Genomic DNA, 17258 nt, shown 5'->3' with positions numbered 1-17258 from the left:
TCCTCCGCATTTATCCCATCCTGGTCGTCCTTCCTCCGCGGCAGACCAGGAGCGCTCTCAGCCAGTCTCACCAAATTAAACTGTATATATGCTTCCCTATTAAAAAACATTTTGAATACATTCTTCCCTCAGAAAACACTTGCAAAGCCTTTGTTGAATGTATTGAAACCTGCATTGTTAAGTTTCAAACTCTTTTATTGGTATATTGGTACTACTTCTGGTATATTTCTGCCACCATCTGGGAATATGCATCACTGCCCTTCAGTCATCAGCAGTGTGTCTTCCTATATTCTTGTACATAAGGCACGCGTGTGCTTCTTTGCATGGGTGCTGGTACACAAACACCATCAAAATATTGCAGCCAGTGGGAAATAAAATGCTAAAATATATCTAGTAGAAAGGGTCTTAGAATAGTGTCCATGGTTAAATTCTAGGCAGAATTATTATTAGTAAGTTTATTTGTAAAGGGACCATGTACAATAAAAAACATAAATGTTCCCATTTGATGCATTGTACCAGAGTTAGCTCAGAGCTAATTTACATCTGCAGTCCCTTGGCAGGTCACAAGTCAGACATTTGTTAAAAAGACAAATAGCAATAAGACAGTAAACAAACATCACAGAAAAATGGCAATAAGACAATGACACAAAACTGTACAGTTAAGCCACCCACTCATATATACACAAACACTATCACGCACCGACTCAGAGATACACTCACATACACAAACACGGTCATACAGTCATTTTTAAAAAATCAGTGATTACAGAGTTGAGTTTCTTTCAGTAGATTTTTGAGTTTGTTCTTAAAGCTTCCGATAGAGTCACAGTTCCTATTGCTATTGGGGAGAGCGTTCCACTGAGTTACAGCTTTTACAGAGAAAGCTGACTGACCGAGAGCAGAGCGACGAAAGGGCACAGAACAGCCTCTTGTTGATGATATTCTAGTGGATTTTATAGACTGCTGAGGACGTAGATTAACAAATTGTCATCTCTTAATGTTCATGTTTTCCATAATATTATTCATCTTGCTATTATGTACTTACTTGTGAACAGTTCATATTATTTCATCGTTTGTGTGTGTTTTAGCTGTGACTCAGGAGGGGACTGTGAGTGTCTCTGCACAGCCATTGCTGCCTATGCTGAAGAGTGTAACCGCCGAGGGGTTTACATCCGCTGGAGGTCCCAGGAGCTGTGTCGTATGTCAATGTCTCACAACGCATACACACACACACCCTCACAGTCACACTCCTGTTTAGTGTCTTCCTGTAATTTTTGTTTTGTGTATTTCTGTGCTTATGCTCTGCTTCCCTCATTCCCTGTAGCTCTGCAGTGTGAGAATGGGCTGGTATATAATCCTTGTGGTCCAGCTTGCTCTCCCTCATGTCCTCATGTTCAGCAGAGTCCACACTCCCAGTGTGGTGCTGTCTCCTGTGTGGAGGGCTGCTTCTGCCCTGCTGGCATGGTCCTACATGGTAAGATGGATTTACCAAAATAATCCTGAGCCACTGAGGGTGATATGTATGTATTTTAAATGTATTTATGGGCATATTTCTGGATAGAGAATACTTGGTATGGATATTCATACTCCCCAGATGAGGATTTATCATGCTTTAGTGACCAAAGTGGCCTACACTTATGTAGCTCCTCAGTCATATAGAAGGCTCTCCTGGACAACACTTGGACCATGACTAGGTAGCTGTAAAAATATCAGAGTATAATGGGCACATTGCACTGAAATGTACTGTGCACAATGATGCTTTCCGGTAGATGAACCCTACAGTATCTGCTTGAGACGCATTGTGAGCCAAACTTGCAAACAAGATGGCCCAAGAAGAAAGACTCTTGATTTTAATGACCCATGTTCTTTTGTCTTGAGCCACCCTCAGGACAAACTGTCTTGCCTTAGAACTGCCAAAAATCTAAGTATCAGAATTGTCTGGATATTTTCTGCTATACAGGAGAGAGCTGTGTAGATCCTACTGAGTGTCCATGTGAGTGGGACGGCTCCATTTTTCCACCTGGAACTACCATCACTCAACACTGCCAGAACTGGTCAGTCAATCTAAATTCATATGACAGTATGTTCCAGTGTTCCTATACTCTTTTATTCTATAATATTGAATGGTTTCTTTGAATTTGTGTGTGCAGTTCCTGTGCGGATGGTGTGTGGCATTGTGACGGTGTGGCTTGTCCTCCTCCCTCCCCTCCCTGTCTGGAATCTGAGTTTACCTGTGCAGGAGGGCGCTGCATACCCTCCCAGTGGGTGTGTGACAATGAGAATGACTGTGGTGATGGTTCGGATGAGCTCTGCCCATCCACCTGCTCTCCAGACCAGTTCCGCTGTACCAGCATGCCAAGGTGAATCCAAACTCATTAGAGTTGAGCAATATGCTAAAATCTTTCGCTGCCACTGTCAGCTCAGCAACTGCTGATTGCCAATGTATTTGCATGTGTAGAAAATATTCTTACACCTATTTTACTTACTAAACAGAAAAATACAACCGTACACCTTCTGAACAGTCTTTAATGTCAACAAGCTAAAATGCTCCATGTGCCATGTGCTAATTACTGTACATGTACAGTTAGCATGTTAAAGCCGCAGTAAGTGGTTTTTTTATATGTACTGTATATTTTGTTTTGGTTGTTTGAAATATGCCCCAAAGCATAGTGTTCTCTGAATGTGGAGGTCTGTTCTCAAAGCCCTCACCCCACTCGCGGTGAGGATGTAACAACTGCAAATCTGTATCCCCATGTGTTCGTCCATCCAACAGTTTTTGAAGAGTTTTACAGCATTGCTAACATGGCTTTAGACTTTTCAGCAGATTTTTATATTTGAAAGAGTCAGTCTTTCTGAAGTGAATTAAGTTCATTGACCCCAACCCTGCAGTGGACCATGTTTGAACCTGGCTCTGCGTTGTGATGGCCACCCAGACTGTGCTGACCAATCAGATGAGGAGTTCTGTGGACCTGTTACCCCTGTGCCCCTGTGCCCACCGGGAGAGTTTCAGTGTGCCAGTGGAAAGTGCCTGCCAGCCACCCGTGTGTGTGATGGACGGCTGGACTGTGGTTTTGCTGATGGGTCTGATGAACAAGGTGATCTATCATTCTATCCAGCATTATGCTCCATATACAGAGTCAGCCCTAGATAACATGTATCTATGTAATGAACTGTACTTTTGTTGATCCAGACTGTGGTGTGGTGTGTGATGAAGGGGAATTCCTGTGTGCTGGAGGGCGTTGCATTCTATACCTTCACCGCTGTGACGGACATGATGACTGTGGGGACCTCAGTGATGAGAGGGGGTGTGTTCTCAGTTCTGTTGAACTTTGGTATTTGAGATTGTCAATGGTTAATGTTAACAGAAAAATTGGACACTTTATTCATCAGAGTCTAGTTAACCTTATCTGAATGCCACCAATATCAGACCCTCAACAATACTTTTGGAAAGTTTCACCAGATAATGAAAATTATTTTGAAAATAGGCTTCAGCCCATGTCTGTTCACGATATGTAGATTGTACTTCCTCTTTGTTTTGGGGATTACACTACATGATGTCATCATTATTTAAACGTTGTGGCTGTGTTTAGGTGCGTGTGTGCAACAGGGGAGTTTCAGTGCCCTGGGGACCAGTGTGTCCCTGCAGACAGAGTTTGTGACGGCCATAGAGACTGCCCCTCTGGAGCAGACGAAGCTGTCTGTCCAAGTAAAGGTACAAATAATAATAATTCACATTCAATTCATAGAAAATTATGACAGGTGAAAGTGAAATTCATTTTTGCCCAAAGCCATCCTGCATTGAATTAATAATCAGATTTCATCGTCTCTGTATGTGGCAGTGACCTGTGCTCCAGACCAGTTTGCCTGTAGCGACGGCACATGTGTTACCAGAACTAAGTTGTGTGATGGAACAACAGACTGTCCGGGTGGAGAGGACGAAAACAGAACCAGCTGCCACACTGTTTTTGTAACACTGTCACCCACACCTGTCACCGTGACCATGCCCACCTCAGGTAATAAGAGTCATGATTTCAAGATTTGTGGGAGATTTTTTTCAGTATTCAGTGTTTCTTTTATACAGCCCTGTTTCTCCAGCTTGTAGGTCCTATGAGTTTAGCTGTGCCACTGGGGGGCAGTGTGTGCCTCAAGCCTGGCGTTGTGATGGGGAAACAGACTGCATGGATGGTAGTGATGAGCAGCAGTGTGCCACCCCCTGTGGACCTGGCCAAGTGCCTTGCCTCAGTGGGGACCAGTGTGTGGACTATCAGCAGCTTTGTGACGGGACCCCACACTGCAGGGATGCCTCAGACGAGAGTATTGACAACTGTGGTAAGTTCCTGTAAATACATCTAAGCACAAAATGGCCAAAATACGGGTTTTGCACATTAGGGAGTGCTAATTTATACTGTATCATCAGGCCACAAAAGTTGTTTCTGTCTAAAGACTTGTTAATTAAGACTGACAATAATTCTGTCTGTCGACCAGGCTCGACTCGGATACCTCCTTGTCCAGGCAGCTTCTCATGTGACAACCGCACGTGTGTCAACATGTCGCAAGTGTGCAATGGCATTCCAGACTGTCCACGAGGCGACGATGAGTTGGTGTGTGGTGAGTTCTCACGGGATAGGGAGAAGCGGTAGGACGAGATGGAGCAAGGGACTACAGAAGACCTGAAAAAAAGTTTACAATTGGGAGATAGAAAATTAAAAAAGGAAGTAAAGAAGAAATGAAGGACAGGAAACACAGAGAGAAAGAAAAAAGGAAAGGAAACTTAAAGGCAGTGTACATCGAAGTCTCCCATATTCCCAAATTTGATGGTAATGAATGTGACCTCTTGAAAGTTTGATAATATCTTGTTCTCCTCAGATAAAACTGTTTCACCAGTGCCCCCTGGCAGTAGGAACACCACTGTCACCTGCCCTGAATTCACCTGTATGGATGGATCCTGTGTCTCCTTTAACATGGTAAGTCTATCACTGACAAAACAAACAAAACACTAGCACTCACGGATGGTCTTCTTATTTATTGTGGGAAAAAATTCCATCATTAGCATAACCAGAACAGCAGAAATAGGAATTTATAAAGGTTCAAGGTTATTGTTATTGTTCCACCAGGGGAAATTTGTTATGCAGCAAGGGTTCACATAATGACTGAATACAAAAGGAAAACATCAGCAGTAAATTTCATAACCAGTACAGGGAAATACTTGATAACATGATAACAGCGCAAGTGTGCAAAATGTGACCACGATAAAGCTCCATAAAAGAGAGTCATAATCTTAGTCGAATCCTAAAAAAGAGTTAATTTTTCCAAGGAAAAAGGTTTATGTCCTAATTAACGGTCATCTCGGTTAGCCATCATCAGTGTGTCATATAAAATGTTAAGAAATTAACATTTGGAAAAATGTAAGAAATTTTTCCCGTTAAAATGATTTAAAGCAGCAAAAATATGTTTATTCCCCATAATTACGTACAACTCATCTTGTCCATTAACACTGCTCTATTGCTTAGGTGTGTAATGGTGTGGTAGATTGCCCAGACTCCTTACTAGGACCACTTGGAGGCCCCTCTGATGAACAGGGCTGTAGAAGCTGGAGCTCCTGGGGTCCGTGGAGTCCCTGCAGCACCTCCTGTGGTACAGGCTCCATGAGCCGACAGAGGACCTGCCCTCCAGGAGACCCACTGCGCCACTGTCATGGACAGGATATTCAGAGGCAACAATGCTTCAACACCACCTGCCCTGGTAAGGAGGTGGACGTGCACTAAAAATACATATATTTCAGAATAAACACTCTCAAAGAATGAATGCATAGTTTAAAGTCAAACACGTAATCCTCCCTAAAATGTGACGCTCTCTCCTCCCCCTTCCAGTGGATGGTCAGTGGCTGCCGTGGGTGAGCTGGTCCAACTGTTCCAGCAGTTGTGGTGGAGTGCAGGTCAGACACAGAGGTTGCATCCCTCCTCGCTACGGAGGCCGAGACTGTTCCCAGCTCCCTGGACCATCCAACCTAGCCATGGAAATCAGTAAGAGCTGTCTGTAAACTACGGTTGAACTGAAATATCTCGCTCTTGTAATGTGGGGCATATGCTGTGTATTAGTTAAAAGTCTAGCGGCTGCATTCTGGACCAACTGGATCAAGACAGGAGGAGACAAAAACATGAATGATTTTTTTTCCACAGCTTGACAGGAGACAGCTTTGGTTTTGGCAATGTTTTGTAGTTTGACAAAACAGGATTTGACCATTTCCTTTATGTGTTCCACTCAAAGTTCAGGTGTTGGTCAGAGAAAACTCCTAGGTTTTTTGAGGCTTGCTCAACATTAACTGCTAAGGGACAAATGCAGTGCTGTACTTTATTATAAATGCTCTCAGGGCCTATGATCAGGACTTCTGTTTTATCAGGGTTAATTTGGAGGAAGTTATCAGACATCTGTTCCTTGACAGCCGTTGGCAAGTCTTGCAAGGTGGAGTTCACCTAGGTCATCCGAAATGAAAGAAAAGTATAGCTGGGTATCGTCTGCATAACATTGATAAGGAATACACTTGAATCGATGAATTAAGAAAACAAGGGAAAGCATGTAGAGGGAGAATAGAATAGGACCAGGGATTGAACCCAGAGGTATACGGCACATCAGTCGAGTAGATGAGGAGACATAGTGATCATTTGCCACAGAAAAAATCTGTGTTGAAAGCTGCGCTTAGGTCAACCAGCAACACAAATAAACATTCCCCAGCTTCGGCGAGCATTAAAATATCATTTGAAGCAGAGCAGAGCCTTTTCAATACTGTGCTTCAAATGTAAACCAGACTGGAGTTTATCAAATATTTCATTGCTGTACAAGCTGTTTACTTACTACTTTTTCCTAAGGAAGTTTAGGTATAGGTCTATAGTTGCTGGGAAAGAGTGGGTCAAGGTTTGGCTTTTTATGGAGAAGCTGAATAATTGCATGTTCAAAATAATCAGGCACACAGCTAGTGTTAAGAGAGCGAGGAGGAGTGTATTTGTGTGACAGGAGCTGTGAGCTGGCTCAATGGAGAAACTCTGGCTGGACAGTCAACCCCCCGGAGTGCGGGAAGGCAACATTTTACACCTTATGTCAGTGACTTTATCTACAAAGAATGAGAAAAACATTTCATAGTCAGCATTAGAGGAACTGAGGAAGAAAGGGTTTACTTACTTTTTAAAAAACTGATTTTCCAGAGTAACTGGGAATTTTTTTAAATCTTAATTTTTCATGGCTGTGAGCACCATAAACAAAGTTTCATTAAGCTAGATTGTGTCAGGGCAGAAATCTCAAAATCTGAACAAATAAAACCATAACTGTCTGAATGACTTGATACCACTAGAGGTATAAACAAAATGTGCGTCTTTGTAATTTCAGTGTGTTCATGGTGCCTAGTGAGAACAGATGTTCTTCCACCAAAGTAAATGTCTCTCCTTTTCTTCCCTGTCCCATTCTAGAGCCTTGTCCTAATGATGGATGTGCCAACACCAGCTGTCCCACTGGGCTGGTGAGACACAGCTGTGCCCCCTGCCCAGTGTCCTGTGCCCACATCAACAGTGGTACAACCTGTGATACACCAACAGCACCCTGCTCTCCAGGTCAGGAGGATCTTGGAATATCTTGTGCTCTAAAATAAATTGTTTGTTGTTTCTTGTCATTTTGTTAAATTTTACATTTTTCTCACAAGCTTTTTTCTCACAGTCAATGTGTCTGTTGCTTCAGGTTGTTGGTGCCCGGATGGCCAGGTGATGAGCGATATGCAACGGTGTGTGTCACCAGAGGAGTGTGTGTGTGAGGTGGCAGGTGTGCGCTACTGGCCAGGCCAGCAGATGAAGGTGGACTGTGAGATTTGTGTTTGTGAGAGAGGACGGCCTCAGAGATGCCAGCCTAATCCAGACTGCTCAGGTGAGTCTGTCAAATACAGACGTGTTTCATTTCAAGATTAACGTCAGATCCACGAATCTCACAATATCAATGACAGAAATATGGCTCGATGGCATTGTGGGACTGTGACACTATCTACCATAATGTAACATGGTTATTTATTACCTCTCCTTCTTGAACACCACACTTCAGCTGCACAGTGATAGCAGCTCTGTACCAAGAGACCAAAGCTTAAGAGATACAGAGCCTCAAAGCAGCAGAGCACATCTCAATTACCACAGACAGGTGGACTTCACGAGCTACTCAGAGCTGTCTCACAGCTTTGCTATGATGAGCGAATGGGAAATGAAAAGTTTTGTCTGACAGACATTCCAATCACACACTCGTTACATACAGTGCAGGGAATATGGATGCAGCAGTGAGAGAGGCCAGACTGTCCCCACATTAAGTGTTTTTCACACACTTTAAACCACACATCGCAAGCGAGTTTGAACGGAAGCCGCAGCCGTCTGCTTGATCGAGTGAAGCGTGTAGCAGCGTTTTGTCAGCGTTTTGTAAACTGATCATGAATGTGGTCACCTGATGGAAGAGCTTTTTTAATTATTTTATGAAAAAATTATGACTGCTGCATTGTTTCTGTTTTGTACATGGTTCAATCAATCATGCAAAGATAATTTATGCCAGTTTTTTCTCATGCTTAAATCATTGGCTGACTACTTTTATTTTATTTTATGAAAGAAGGAAAACACTTTAGCTGCACGGTGGCGCAGCAGGTCGTGCGCGTGCCTCACAGCAAGAAGGCTGCCGGTTCGATCCCTGGGTCAGGCGGGGCCTTTCTGTGTGAAGTTTGCATGTTCTTCCCGTGCATGCGTGGGTTCTCCGGGTACTCCGGCTTCCTCCCACAGACCAAAAACATGCTCATTAGGTTAATTGATGACTCTAAATTGTCCGTAGGTGTGAGTGTGAGTGTGAATGTTTGTTTGTCATTACATGTGGCCCTGCAATCGGCTGGCGACCGGTTCAGGGTGTACCCCGCCTCTCGCCCATTGTAGCTGGGATAGGCTCCAGCCCCCCGCAACCCCGAAAGGGATAGGCGGTATAGATAATGGATGGATGGATGGAAAACACTTTAAGTTATTAAAAAAAAAATTCCAGTAATTTTTCTTTCGTTTTTTAATATTGCGAAAGATATCAAGTGTGGCTTTAATATCAAGGTATTATCACATCATGAGATTTGATATCATTACATCCCTACAGTTGATTGTTACCCACATATTATGTCTCGTTCTTCATCTGCCTTAAAGTCTGAGCAATCATACAGTCAGCTTTGTCACACTGCAGTGCACTGTGGCTGGTCATCGTGGTCTGAGTGGGGAGAGTGTTTGGGACCCTGTGGTGTTCAGAGTGTGCAGTGGTCGTTCCGCAGCCCAAACAATCCAACCAAGCATGGAGACGGGAGGACATGCAGAGGAATTTACAGAAAAGCCCGTCGGTATGTTGCCGTCTTCTTATGTAAAATGTAAATGTGCTTTATTTATACAGCCCTTTACAACAATCTTTTGGTGAACCAAAGTGCTTTACAATAAAATGAGTAAAAGCAATGAGAGACAATAAAACAATAAAACCAAACAGAATAAAATACAATAAATAACATACAATAAAACAAAGTTAATGTCATCACGCTACTGGGTTGTGAAAGCCATCCTAAATAAATAGGTTTTTAATCTAGATTTGAAGAGGCCCAGATCAGAAGCCGGACGTATTTCAGCAGGGAGCTTATTCCAGAGCCTGGGAGCAGCAATGGAGAAGGCTCGGTCACCCCAGTGTTTGTATTTTGACCTGGGCACTTCCAACAGGAGTTGGTTGGATGACCTCAAGGCTCTACCTGGCTCACGAACAGTTAAAAGCTCAGATAAATAAGGTGGTGCGAGGCCATTAAGAGCTTTAAAAACAAACATTAAAAGTTTGAAATCAATTCTGTATTGGACAGGAAGCCAATGAAGGGAGTTAAGAACAGGAGTGATATGCTCTCGTCTGTTTGTGTTGGTTAAAAGACGGGCCGCAGTGTTTTGCACAAGTTGAAGGCGACTGAGAGAAGATTGGGAGACGCCGACATAAAGTGCATTGCAATAGTCTAATCTTGAACTGATTAGCGCATGGATGGCTTTCTCTAGGTCGTGACGGCTTAAAAACATATGGGACTGTTAACTACTTTTGCTTTTTCTACCACTCAGCTTCTACACTTCTAAACTTCTGTCTCTGTCAGGTGAACATTTGCAGATCTCCAACACTTGACAATCTGTCTTGAAAAGCAATGGCCATATTTGCAATCTGCTGTGGATATTAATGGTCCCCAGCAATGAATACTAATATTTTTGGTGACCCACCCATTCTCTTTAGTAGTTCCACCATAACAACACATTTTAAATGGACTGAAGATTGAATTTTTTTCTTTTTTTTATCCCTCTGAACTTGACCCATCATCCACTATTAAGGTTTGTTGAAGAAATTTGTTGTCCACAGATCATACATATTTACTGTGCATTTTCATGATCCCTTGTGGATAAAACCAATTGAGGCTACTTAAGAAGACAGTCTTCATCCTCGAGCATCAAAGAAACTCATTTTTGTCCTCATGCCTAACAACCAAGCACTTATGAGCAAACACACATGAATTCCATTACCCCAGTGTGCATTTTCCATGTCTGTGATTGCATGTACATGCAGGTGCCAGACAGATCCCTGTGATGAGTGCGAGTACCAGGGTCAGTCCCATGCTGTGGGAGACAGATGGAGGTCAGACCACTGCCAGTTATGTCACTGTCTGCCCAACCTCACAGTGCAGTGTTCCCTGTACTGTCCATATGCTGTCAGTGGATGCCCGCAGGTAAGAATAAGAATTGTTTATGTGCATCTGCGTGTCTCGTGCATTTACGCAATTATGTATATACTGCTTGAAGATGTGCCCATGTTCTATGGAACTGTGACTGAGTACGTTTGCGCATGTATTTGATTATGTGACTGGGTGTGCTTTCAATGCATCTGTGTTGCAATTTTATCTCATGTAAACAGTCCAATGCACACTCTCTCTGACACAGTAGCTACAGCTTCACTTCATCTGCATCCTTTGCTTTTCGTCTGCATAGTTTTGTCCCATGGCAACTCACATGAGGGACTGAATCAGATGTTGAATGTTCCTTTGTTTGTGCAGGGTCAAAGTCTGGTGCCTGGAGAGGGAGACAGGTGTTGTTACTGCCAAGGTAAAATCACAGCTGTTGTTCTACTACCTGTGCTGACTAAATGTCTGCCTGTTTAATGGAAAATAAAATGACTTGCATTCATCAGTTATATACAAATAAACACCAACATATTTCATATGTTGAAAACACAATTTACTGTAACTGTGAAGAAAATTAAAAACAAGAGAATGATGGATGACGAAGTACCCGACAGTTTATCAAACACTACCTCAGGAATCAAACATTTCAAATTTTATACAGATCTCACATGCCACAATATGAAAATACTGCTAGCAGTGAACTTAAAGATGCATAAAGAATATGAAGATCAAGAAAATGAGATAAAAGAGAGGATAAGTGAAAGAAAAGCTATATTAAGATCCTAAGAAGGATCAGTACCCTTTCAACAGAGTTGCGACACTGTAAATATAAGGTCCGGCTCATTGTTGCAAACTTTGCAATAAGTGAGTGCTCTGCGACATTATTTTTTTCTATTCTGTAACACCCCTGCAGGAGGAAATGACACCAATCTTGTGACAGTCAGCCCCGTCACTGTGACCTCCCAGCCAGCAGAGGGCACTACACCTCTGCTTCCCACATATCCACTTCCTCCTGGAGGTTAGTTTCTTGTTCATGTGATGACCATTCATGCAGTCTCACAGGTAAAGCATTTTAGCTTTATGATTAATGTCCAAGGGTTTGTCTGTTTTCACTCATGGTAGTTTTCATTGTGTCTCACCTCGTCTCCTCTCCTGTTCAGATGAGTGTTGGTCTCCTCTGGGTGTTCAGACTCTCCCGGCTTCCAGTTTCAGTGCTTCATCACAGCAGACTGGTCATCCCCCTGAGGGAGGTCGCCTCCATGCGTGGGACCCCCACAGGGACCTGCAGGTACACCATGTCTAATGATATATTTACATAATACGACCAGACGTTGTATTGTTAACCCTGTTGAAATGTCTTTGAGCTAGCTGTTAGATCCCCATCAGCTCCAAGACTGCTGTTCCATAGCGGACCCTGACCTTTAAAAAATGATTTTCCCCACAGGGATGGGTCAGATTAATTTTAGTAATATCACTATGATATTATGACCACCACTACCATTAGCCCCAGAGCCTTAATGTTCTTGCTTAAGTGATAGTTATCAGTACATTTCACAATGCTCCTTTGGTTTCCAGTCACTTTTATGTGGGTTATAAAGTGAGCTACCTGTTTTTCTCATGTGAGTGGTGTGGCATTAGGTATGGCAGTGTTGGTCCCTCCACCACATTAGTCCAGGATGAAGTATTTCCCCAGTTGTTGGATGGGTTGCCATGCATTTGGCCCAGGCATTCGAGGTGTCCTGGGGATGAATCTGAATGTCTTTGGTGATTCCCTTAATGTACCTCTAGTGTCACCAGCCATATGTTTTCAGTGTGTAATTGCAAAAATGTTGTCCTGCTAACATTCCAAACTAAGATGGTATATAGTTAATTGCCATTAACATTGTCATTGTGAGCATGTTTGTATGTTGAAGATCGCATTTTAATTCAATGCTGCTGTAACATGATCACAAGGTGTAATCTGTAATACTTTCCTCTGCAGGGCTGGAGTCCAGAACCTGAGGACTACGAGGACCTACCACAGCGGAGCCCTGAGGGGCACACTAGGAACACACAGAGCCCCTATCTACAAATAGACTTGCTGAAACCATACAACATCACAGGTAAACATTATTGCAGGCACCTTAGATCAAGTACAAATTCAAAATGCCGATTTACTGTAGTACTGTGGACAAAAAGTGAATTTCAATGTGAGATTATGCGCTGTATATCAGTAAAATGGACACTTTCTATCTCTAACATTCTGTAGGTGTGCTGACCCAGGGTGGTGGTGTATTTGGCACCTTTGTGTCCAGCTTTTACCTCCAGTTCAGTCAGGATGGCAAACAGTGGTTCACTTACAAAGAGCTTGTCACTGACGCCCGGCCCAGAGCCAAGGTTAGACACGCCAAGACCAAGTCCATGCATCTTTACATCATATACATACAACGCCACTTGCCATTTGTTTTTTCTTGAAATTGATGGATTACCACTCTCCTTCCAGGTTTTTCATGGTAACCTAGATGATAGAGGGGTGGCAGAGAGCCGGCTGGACAGGATGGTGTCGGCTCAGTTTGTCCGCCTGCTGCCACATGACTTCCAGAATGGCATCTACCTTCGACTTGAGATCATGGGCTGTGGAGATGGTTAGTAGTTTAATGTCATAGCTAGTCAGGCTAAGTTGAGGAGATAAATATTTACTGTGTGTGTATTCATTCATTCATTTTTTTTCTTTTTGTTTCTTTATTTAAAAATGCTCTCCTCTCCTCCAGGTTACCACTGGTTGACTACCCCAACTCCTCCTTCCCCAGTGTCCCCAGTAGGTGGGTGCAGAGAGAAGGAGTTCCAGTGTGAAAATGGTCGCTGTGTGCCAGCAGGTCCACTGGGAGTTGTCTGTGATGGTGTCAATGACTGTGGGGATGGATCAGATGAGATGCACTGTGGTGAGCTTTCCAAACAAACACACCTGAGTTTCATTTATTGTAAAAGAACCATGCTATTGGGTGCTTTTGGGTGGCACGGTGGAACAAGTGGTAACACTGTCGCCTCACAGCTAGAAGGTCCCGGTTCGAATCCTGCTGTGGGCGCTGGTGGCGTGTCCTCCACCATGCCTTCGGTGCCTGCTGCTCCAGGAAAAGGGCCTTTCTGTGTGGAGATGGCATGTTCTCCCCGTGTTCACCCGGGGTATCCTCCTTAATAACCCCCACTAAAAGCATGAATGAAGAGCACCACCTGACCAATGGTGACGACAGAGAGTTGGGTCCCCAGGCACCGCTGTTGGCTGGCAGCCCACCGCTCCTGGTCTGCCGCGGAGGAAGGACGGACCAAGGATGGGTTAAATGCAGAGGAAGAATTTCACAGAAGCATGTGCATGATGTGTTGTGTTCTTCATAAGCATGGAATGTGCATGCGTGTGATTAATAAAGTAAAGTTCTTCTTCTCTTCTTCTTCTTTTAATTTGTGTTGTTTTTTTTTCTTCTGGGATGTGCTGGAAAGGAAACCTGTTAGCCATCGTTTGTCTAGCCTGTGATTCAGTCCGTCTCAGTTTTCTCATGGCAGCCACACATATCAAATTCCTTTGTCTGACCATCCCCCACATACAGGTACGCAGCCATCTCCTACAGCCACCAGTCCACGCAGCTGCCCTGCTGGTCAGTTCTCCTGCCCCCCACCAGGGGGCTGCATCGAAGCATGGCAGCGTTGTGATGGGATCCCTCACTGTCCCAAAGGAGAGGATGAAACCAACTGCCATCCCCATGACATCACTACCCAATCAGACAGGTGGGGGGCATTATGAGGAGCTGTAACAGTGGTTATGGTTGTACTAACTGAAATATTTGAAAAAGCAGGTTGTTGTTAATCCACTCATGCACTCTGCTTCTTGCTTTTTGTCTCATCTCTGTCTATCCAACTCTGCTTTCATTCTCTCTCGGTTCTTATAAAGTAACAAGAACTTTAAATATGTCTCCTCTTTATTGTTGTGTGCTAATTCACAGACCACACTCACCCACTCCTGCTCCACTCAGGACTCCATCCATGGCTGCTGTCACTCATCCTGCAGTGACACCAACAGTAAGAAAACACTTCAGTTAATCTTCCTTTCCTCCAACTTCTGTATTTCTGCACCACTGGTGTTGATGCCTTGATATCTCCTTATTTCCACTTCTTTTCCTTCTAATATAATTCTACTATGGATTAGCAAAAGCTCTACCAGATATAATACGTGTGAATCAAACTGGGTTCATTTAATATCGGTACCTGCAAATACAAGAACATGCTGATCATAATGTAACACAGAAACAAGAACGGTTTTAGAGAAAGATTTATTGTTGCTCATTGCATCATGAAAAGCATGTCATCATCATTTGTTTAAAGCATTTTTAACCCCTCTTTGCACTAGTAATAGAACTGCTTGCAGACAGAATTAGCCAAGATTACGGGTGTCAATATGGGTAGATATCAATATACACCTTATTTATTTTCTAATGTGTTTACAGGGTGGTGGCCCAGGATATCGTGGTGAGTGCAATTTAGATGATTTTATTTCCTGTGGACATCAAACAAAGTCCATGCAACTTTACATTATATACATAGAACACCACTTGCCATTTGTTTTTGCTACAGACCAAATGCATTAATGTGTTTGAAGTGTTTTTTTTTTTTGTCAAACTGGCTCTGTTGAGTGATATTATAAGTCATCATATGACTTATCATCATATCATATTCTGCAGGCATCTGCTCCTCTCCCCTTGGACTGGAGGATGGACAAATCCGATATGGTCAGCTGACCTCATCCTCACATCGTGAGAATAACCCTGCTGATGCTGGACGACTAAACATAGTCCCTAACGTGTGAGTGATCTGGTTATTCTATGGTTTTTGCCCCTAACGCACATAACAGCCTGAACATTTGATCACAGTGGTTTTCTGCATGCACATAAAAGGTCTTGAGGCCTTTAGATGTATTACAGTTAATTTTTTAAGTATAAAGCTTTCAGAAAAATAACTTCTGTGCAGTCAGGTCATGGAGCCTGGATGGAGCCCCCTGCCTACAGATCCCCAGCCGTATTTTCAGGTGGACTTCCTGGAGCCAACATGGGTATCAGGGGTGGTGACCCAGGGCAGTGAACGCATGTGGGGTTACCTCACTAAATATCGCCTGGCCTTCGCTCTGCACAGCAGCCTCTTCACAGACTATACTGAGGATGGGAAGCCTGGTGGCCCTGCTAAGGTATTTGTAGCTTTTTGGACATTTGGAGTCATGTATAACAAGTGTTTTCTGTAGTTACATACTATTCTCACAGGATGAAATGTTTCATGAATGAAGAAAGAAAAATGCAACACATTACAGTATGCGGTACAGCACAACCAAAGTCCAACGCCCCTGCTTGTCATTACATGTGCTCATGTCCAAGTGTCCTCTTCGTTGTGTGGCAGGTGTTTGAAGTGCGGATGGTGGGCAGGATCCCTGTGACCCGCTGGCTCGGTCGGCTGGTCAGAGCTCGCTATCTGCGCATCATCCCTGTTGAGTTCAGACACACCTTCTACCTGCGTGTGGAGATCCTCGGCTGCAGAGGAGGTGAGGTGTTGAACTGAATGTACTAAATGCAACTAAACTGCAACTAAATGATAACAGTCAAACTTCTCAGCACCCAATTCCCCTTGCACACTAGCTCATCTGTAAGTTCTTTGTTTTACAGAACTAGTGCTTGACTGTAGAACCTACTTCACATCATTATAGTGTTCATGTTCAGTAATATGAAATGACTTCAGTAATATGAAATGATAAGGCACACCTTATGCTTTTGTAGATGAGCTGGTGACCCCGAGCAGTGTGACCACGTCTCCCTCTGGAGGTAGGAAAGTGACTGTGCAGAGATGCAAGCCAGGCCAGTTTGCATGTCAGCACAGTGAAGAGTGCGTTGCTGTCTCTGTGCTTTGTGACGGTCGACCGGACTGCAAGGACCACTCTGATGAGATCAGCTGTGGTGAGAGTTTAGCGATATATAATTGAAAACTATTTACACTCCCTTGTGTCCCATTTTCATATATCCATGTCTGTCTCTTTCTCCTCATCCTCTTCTTCAGGCACGGCTGTTACCAGAGGCTCCCCAGGACTGCAGAACCAGACCAGCCCAACAGGGAGACCAGGTTTCCATGGTAACAGTACAACAGGCGCCCCAGGCCTCCATACCACCAGGTCCCAAGGTGGTCTTCCCGGCATGGCTAGCCCAGGGGTCACAGGTCAACCTGGACTTCAGAGGACTACAACTTCAAGTACGGGCATAATCGGCTGTTGATCAAATTTTCACTCATTGGGTTTTTACCAGGAAATGACTTTTTTTCCCCTTTCTTTGGGTATTATACACGATCAGGTCATTGGACCACCAGACCATCAATCTACCCAAGGGTCTCCACAGGTCAACCTGGACTACATCTCACCACAACCCTCCATTCTGGAAGACCTGGATTGCAAACCACAAAAGGTGAGAGACACACTATCCTTGCCAGTCGTCATGAAACCAGACAGGACCCATGGATTAACATTTTATAT

The 17258-nt window shown here is 43.7% G+C and overlaps 1 protein-coding gene across 1 annotated transcript in view; it reads left to right on the top strand.

Annotated features, from left to right (window-relative positions):
* Window positions 1-17258, top strand: part of sspo (SCO-spondin) — a 77232-nt gene that overhangs the window by 13977 nt on the left and 45997 nt on the right. Inside the window, exons 24-56 of the mRNA XM_070986093.1 lie at window positions 1089-1198; window positions 1325-1474; window positions 1961-2054; window positions 2151-2360; window positions 2890-3095; window positions 3191-3305; window positions 3591-3712; window positions 3840-4013; window positions 4096-4329; window positions 4486-4608; window positions 4867-4964; window positions 5511-5742; window positions 5871-6023; window positions 7461-7601; window positions 7726-7908; window positions 9229-9379; window positions 10615-10774; window positions 11099-11147; window positions 11640-11744; window positions 11887-12014; window positions 12708-12828; window positions 12975-13102; window positions 13209-13350; window positions 13516-13647; window positions 14308-14485; window positions 14701-14776; window positions 15202-15223; window positions 15436-15556; window positions 15722-15935; window positions 16142-16283; window positions 16516-16692; window positions 16793-16993; window positions 17119-17190. Coding sequence (XP_070842194.1) covers window positions 1089-1198; window positions 1325-1474; window positions 1961-2054; window positions 2151-2360; window positions 2890-3095; window positions 3191-3305; window positions 3591-3712; window positions 3840-4013; window positions 4096-4329; window positions 4486-4608; window positions 4867-4964; window positions 5511-5742; window positions 5871-6023; window positions 7461-7601; window positions 7726-7908; window positions 9229-9379; window positions 10615-10774; window positions 11099-11147; window positions 11640-11744; window positions 11887-12014; window positions 12708-12828; window positions 12975-13102; window positions 13209-13350; window positions 13516-13647; window positions 14308-14485; window positions 14701-14776; window positions 15202-15223; window positions 15436-15556; window positions 15722-15935; window positions 16142-16283; window positions 16516-16692; window positions 16793-16993; window positions 17119-17190 — 4664 coding nt within the window. The remainder of the gene's footprint in view (window positions 1-1088; window positions 1199-1324; window positions 1475-1960; window positions 2055-2150; window positions 2361-2889; window positions 3096-3190; window positions 3306-3590; window positions 3713-3839; window positions 4014-4095; window positions 4330-4485; window positions 4609-4866; window positions 4965-5510; window positions 5743-5870; window positions 6024-7460; window positions 7602-7725; window positions 7909-9228; window positions 9380-10614; window positions 10775-11098; window positions 11148-11639; window positions 11745-11886; window positions 12015-12707; window positions 12829-12974; window positions 13103-13208; window positions 13351-13515; window positions 13648-14307; window positions 14486-14700; window positions 14777-15201; window positions 15224-15435; window positions 15557-15721; window positions 15936-16141; window positions 16284-16515; window positions 16693-16792; window positions 16994-17118; window positions 17191-17258) is intronic.

This window comes from Chaetodon trifascialis, chromosome 18, assembly GCF_039877785.1.
Source record: "Chaetodon trifascialis isolate fChaTrf1 chromosome 18, fChaTrf1.hap1, whole genome shotgun sequence".
Lineage (NCBI taxonomy): Eukaryota > Metazoa > Chordata > Actinopteri > Chaetodontiformes > Chaetodontidae > Chaetodon > Chaetodon trifascialis.
Note: the sequence above shows the minus strand (reverse complement) of the source record. Positions and strands in the feature narration are given on the sequence as shown.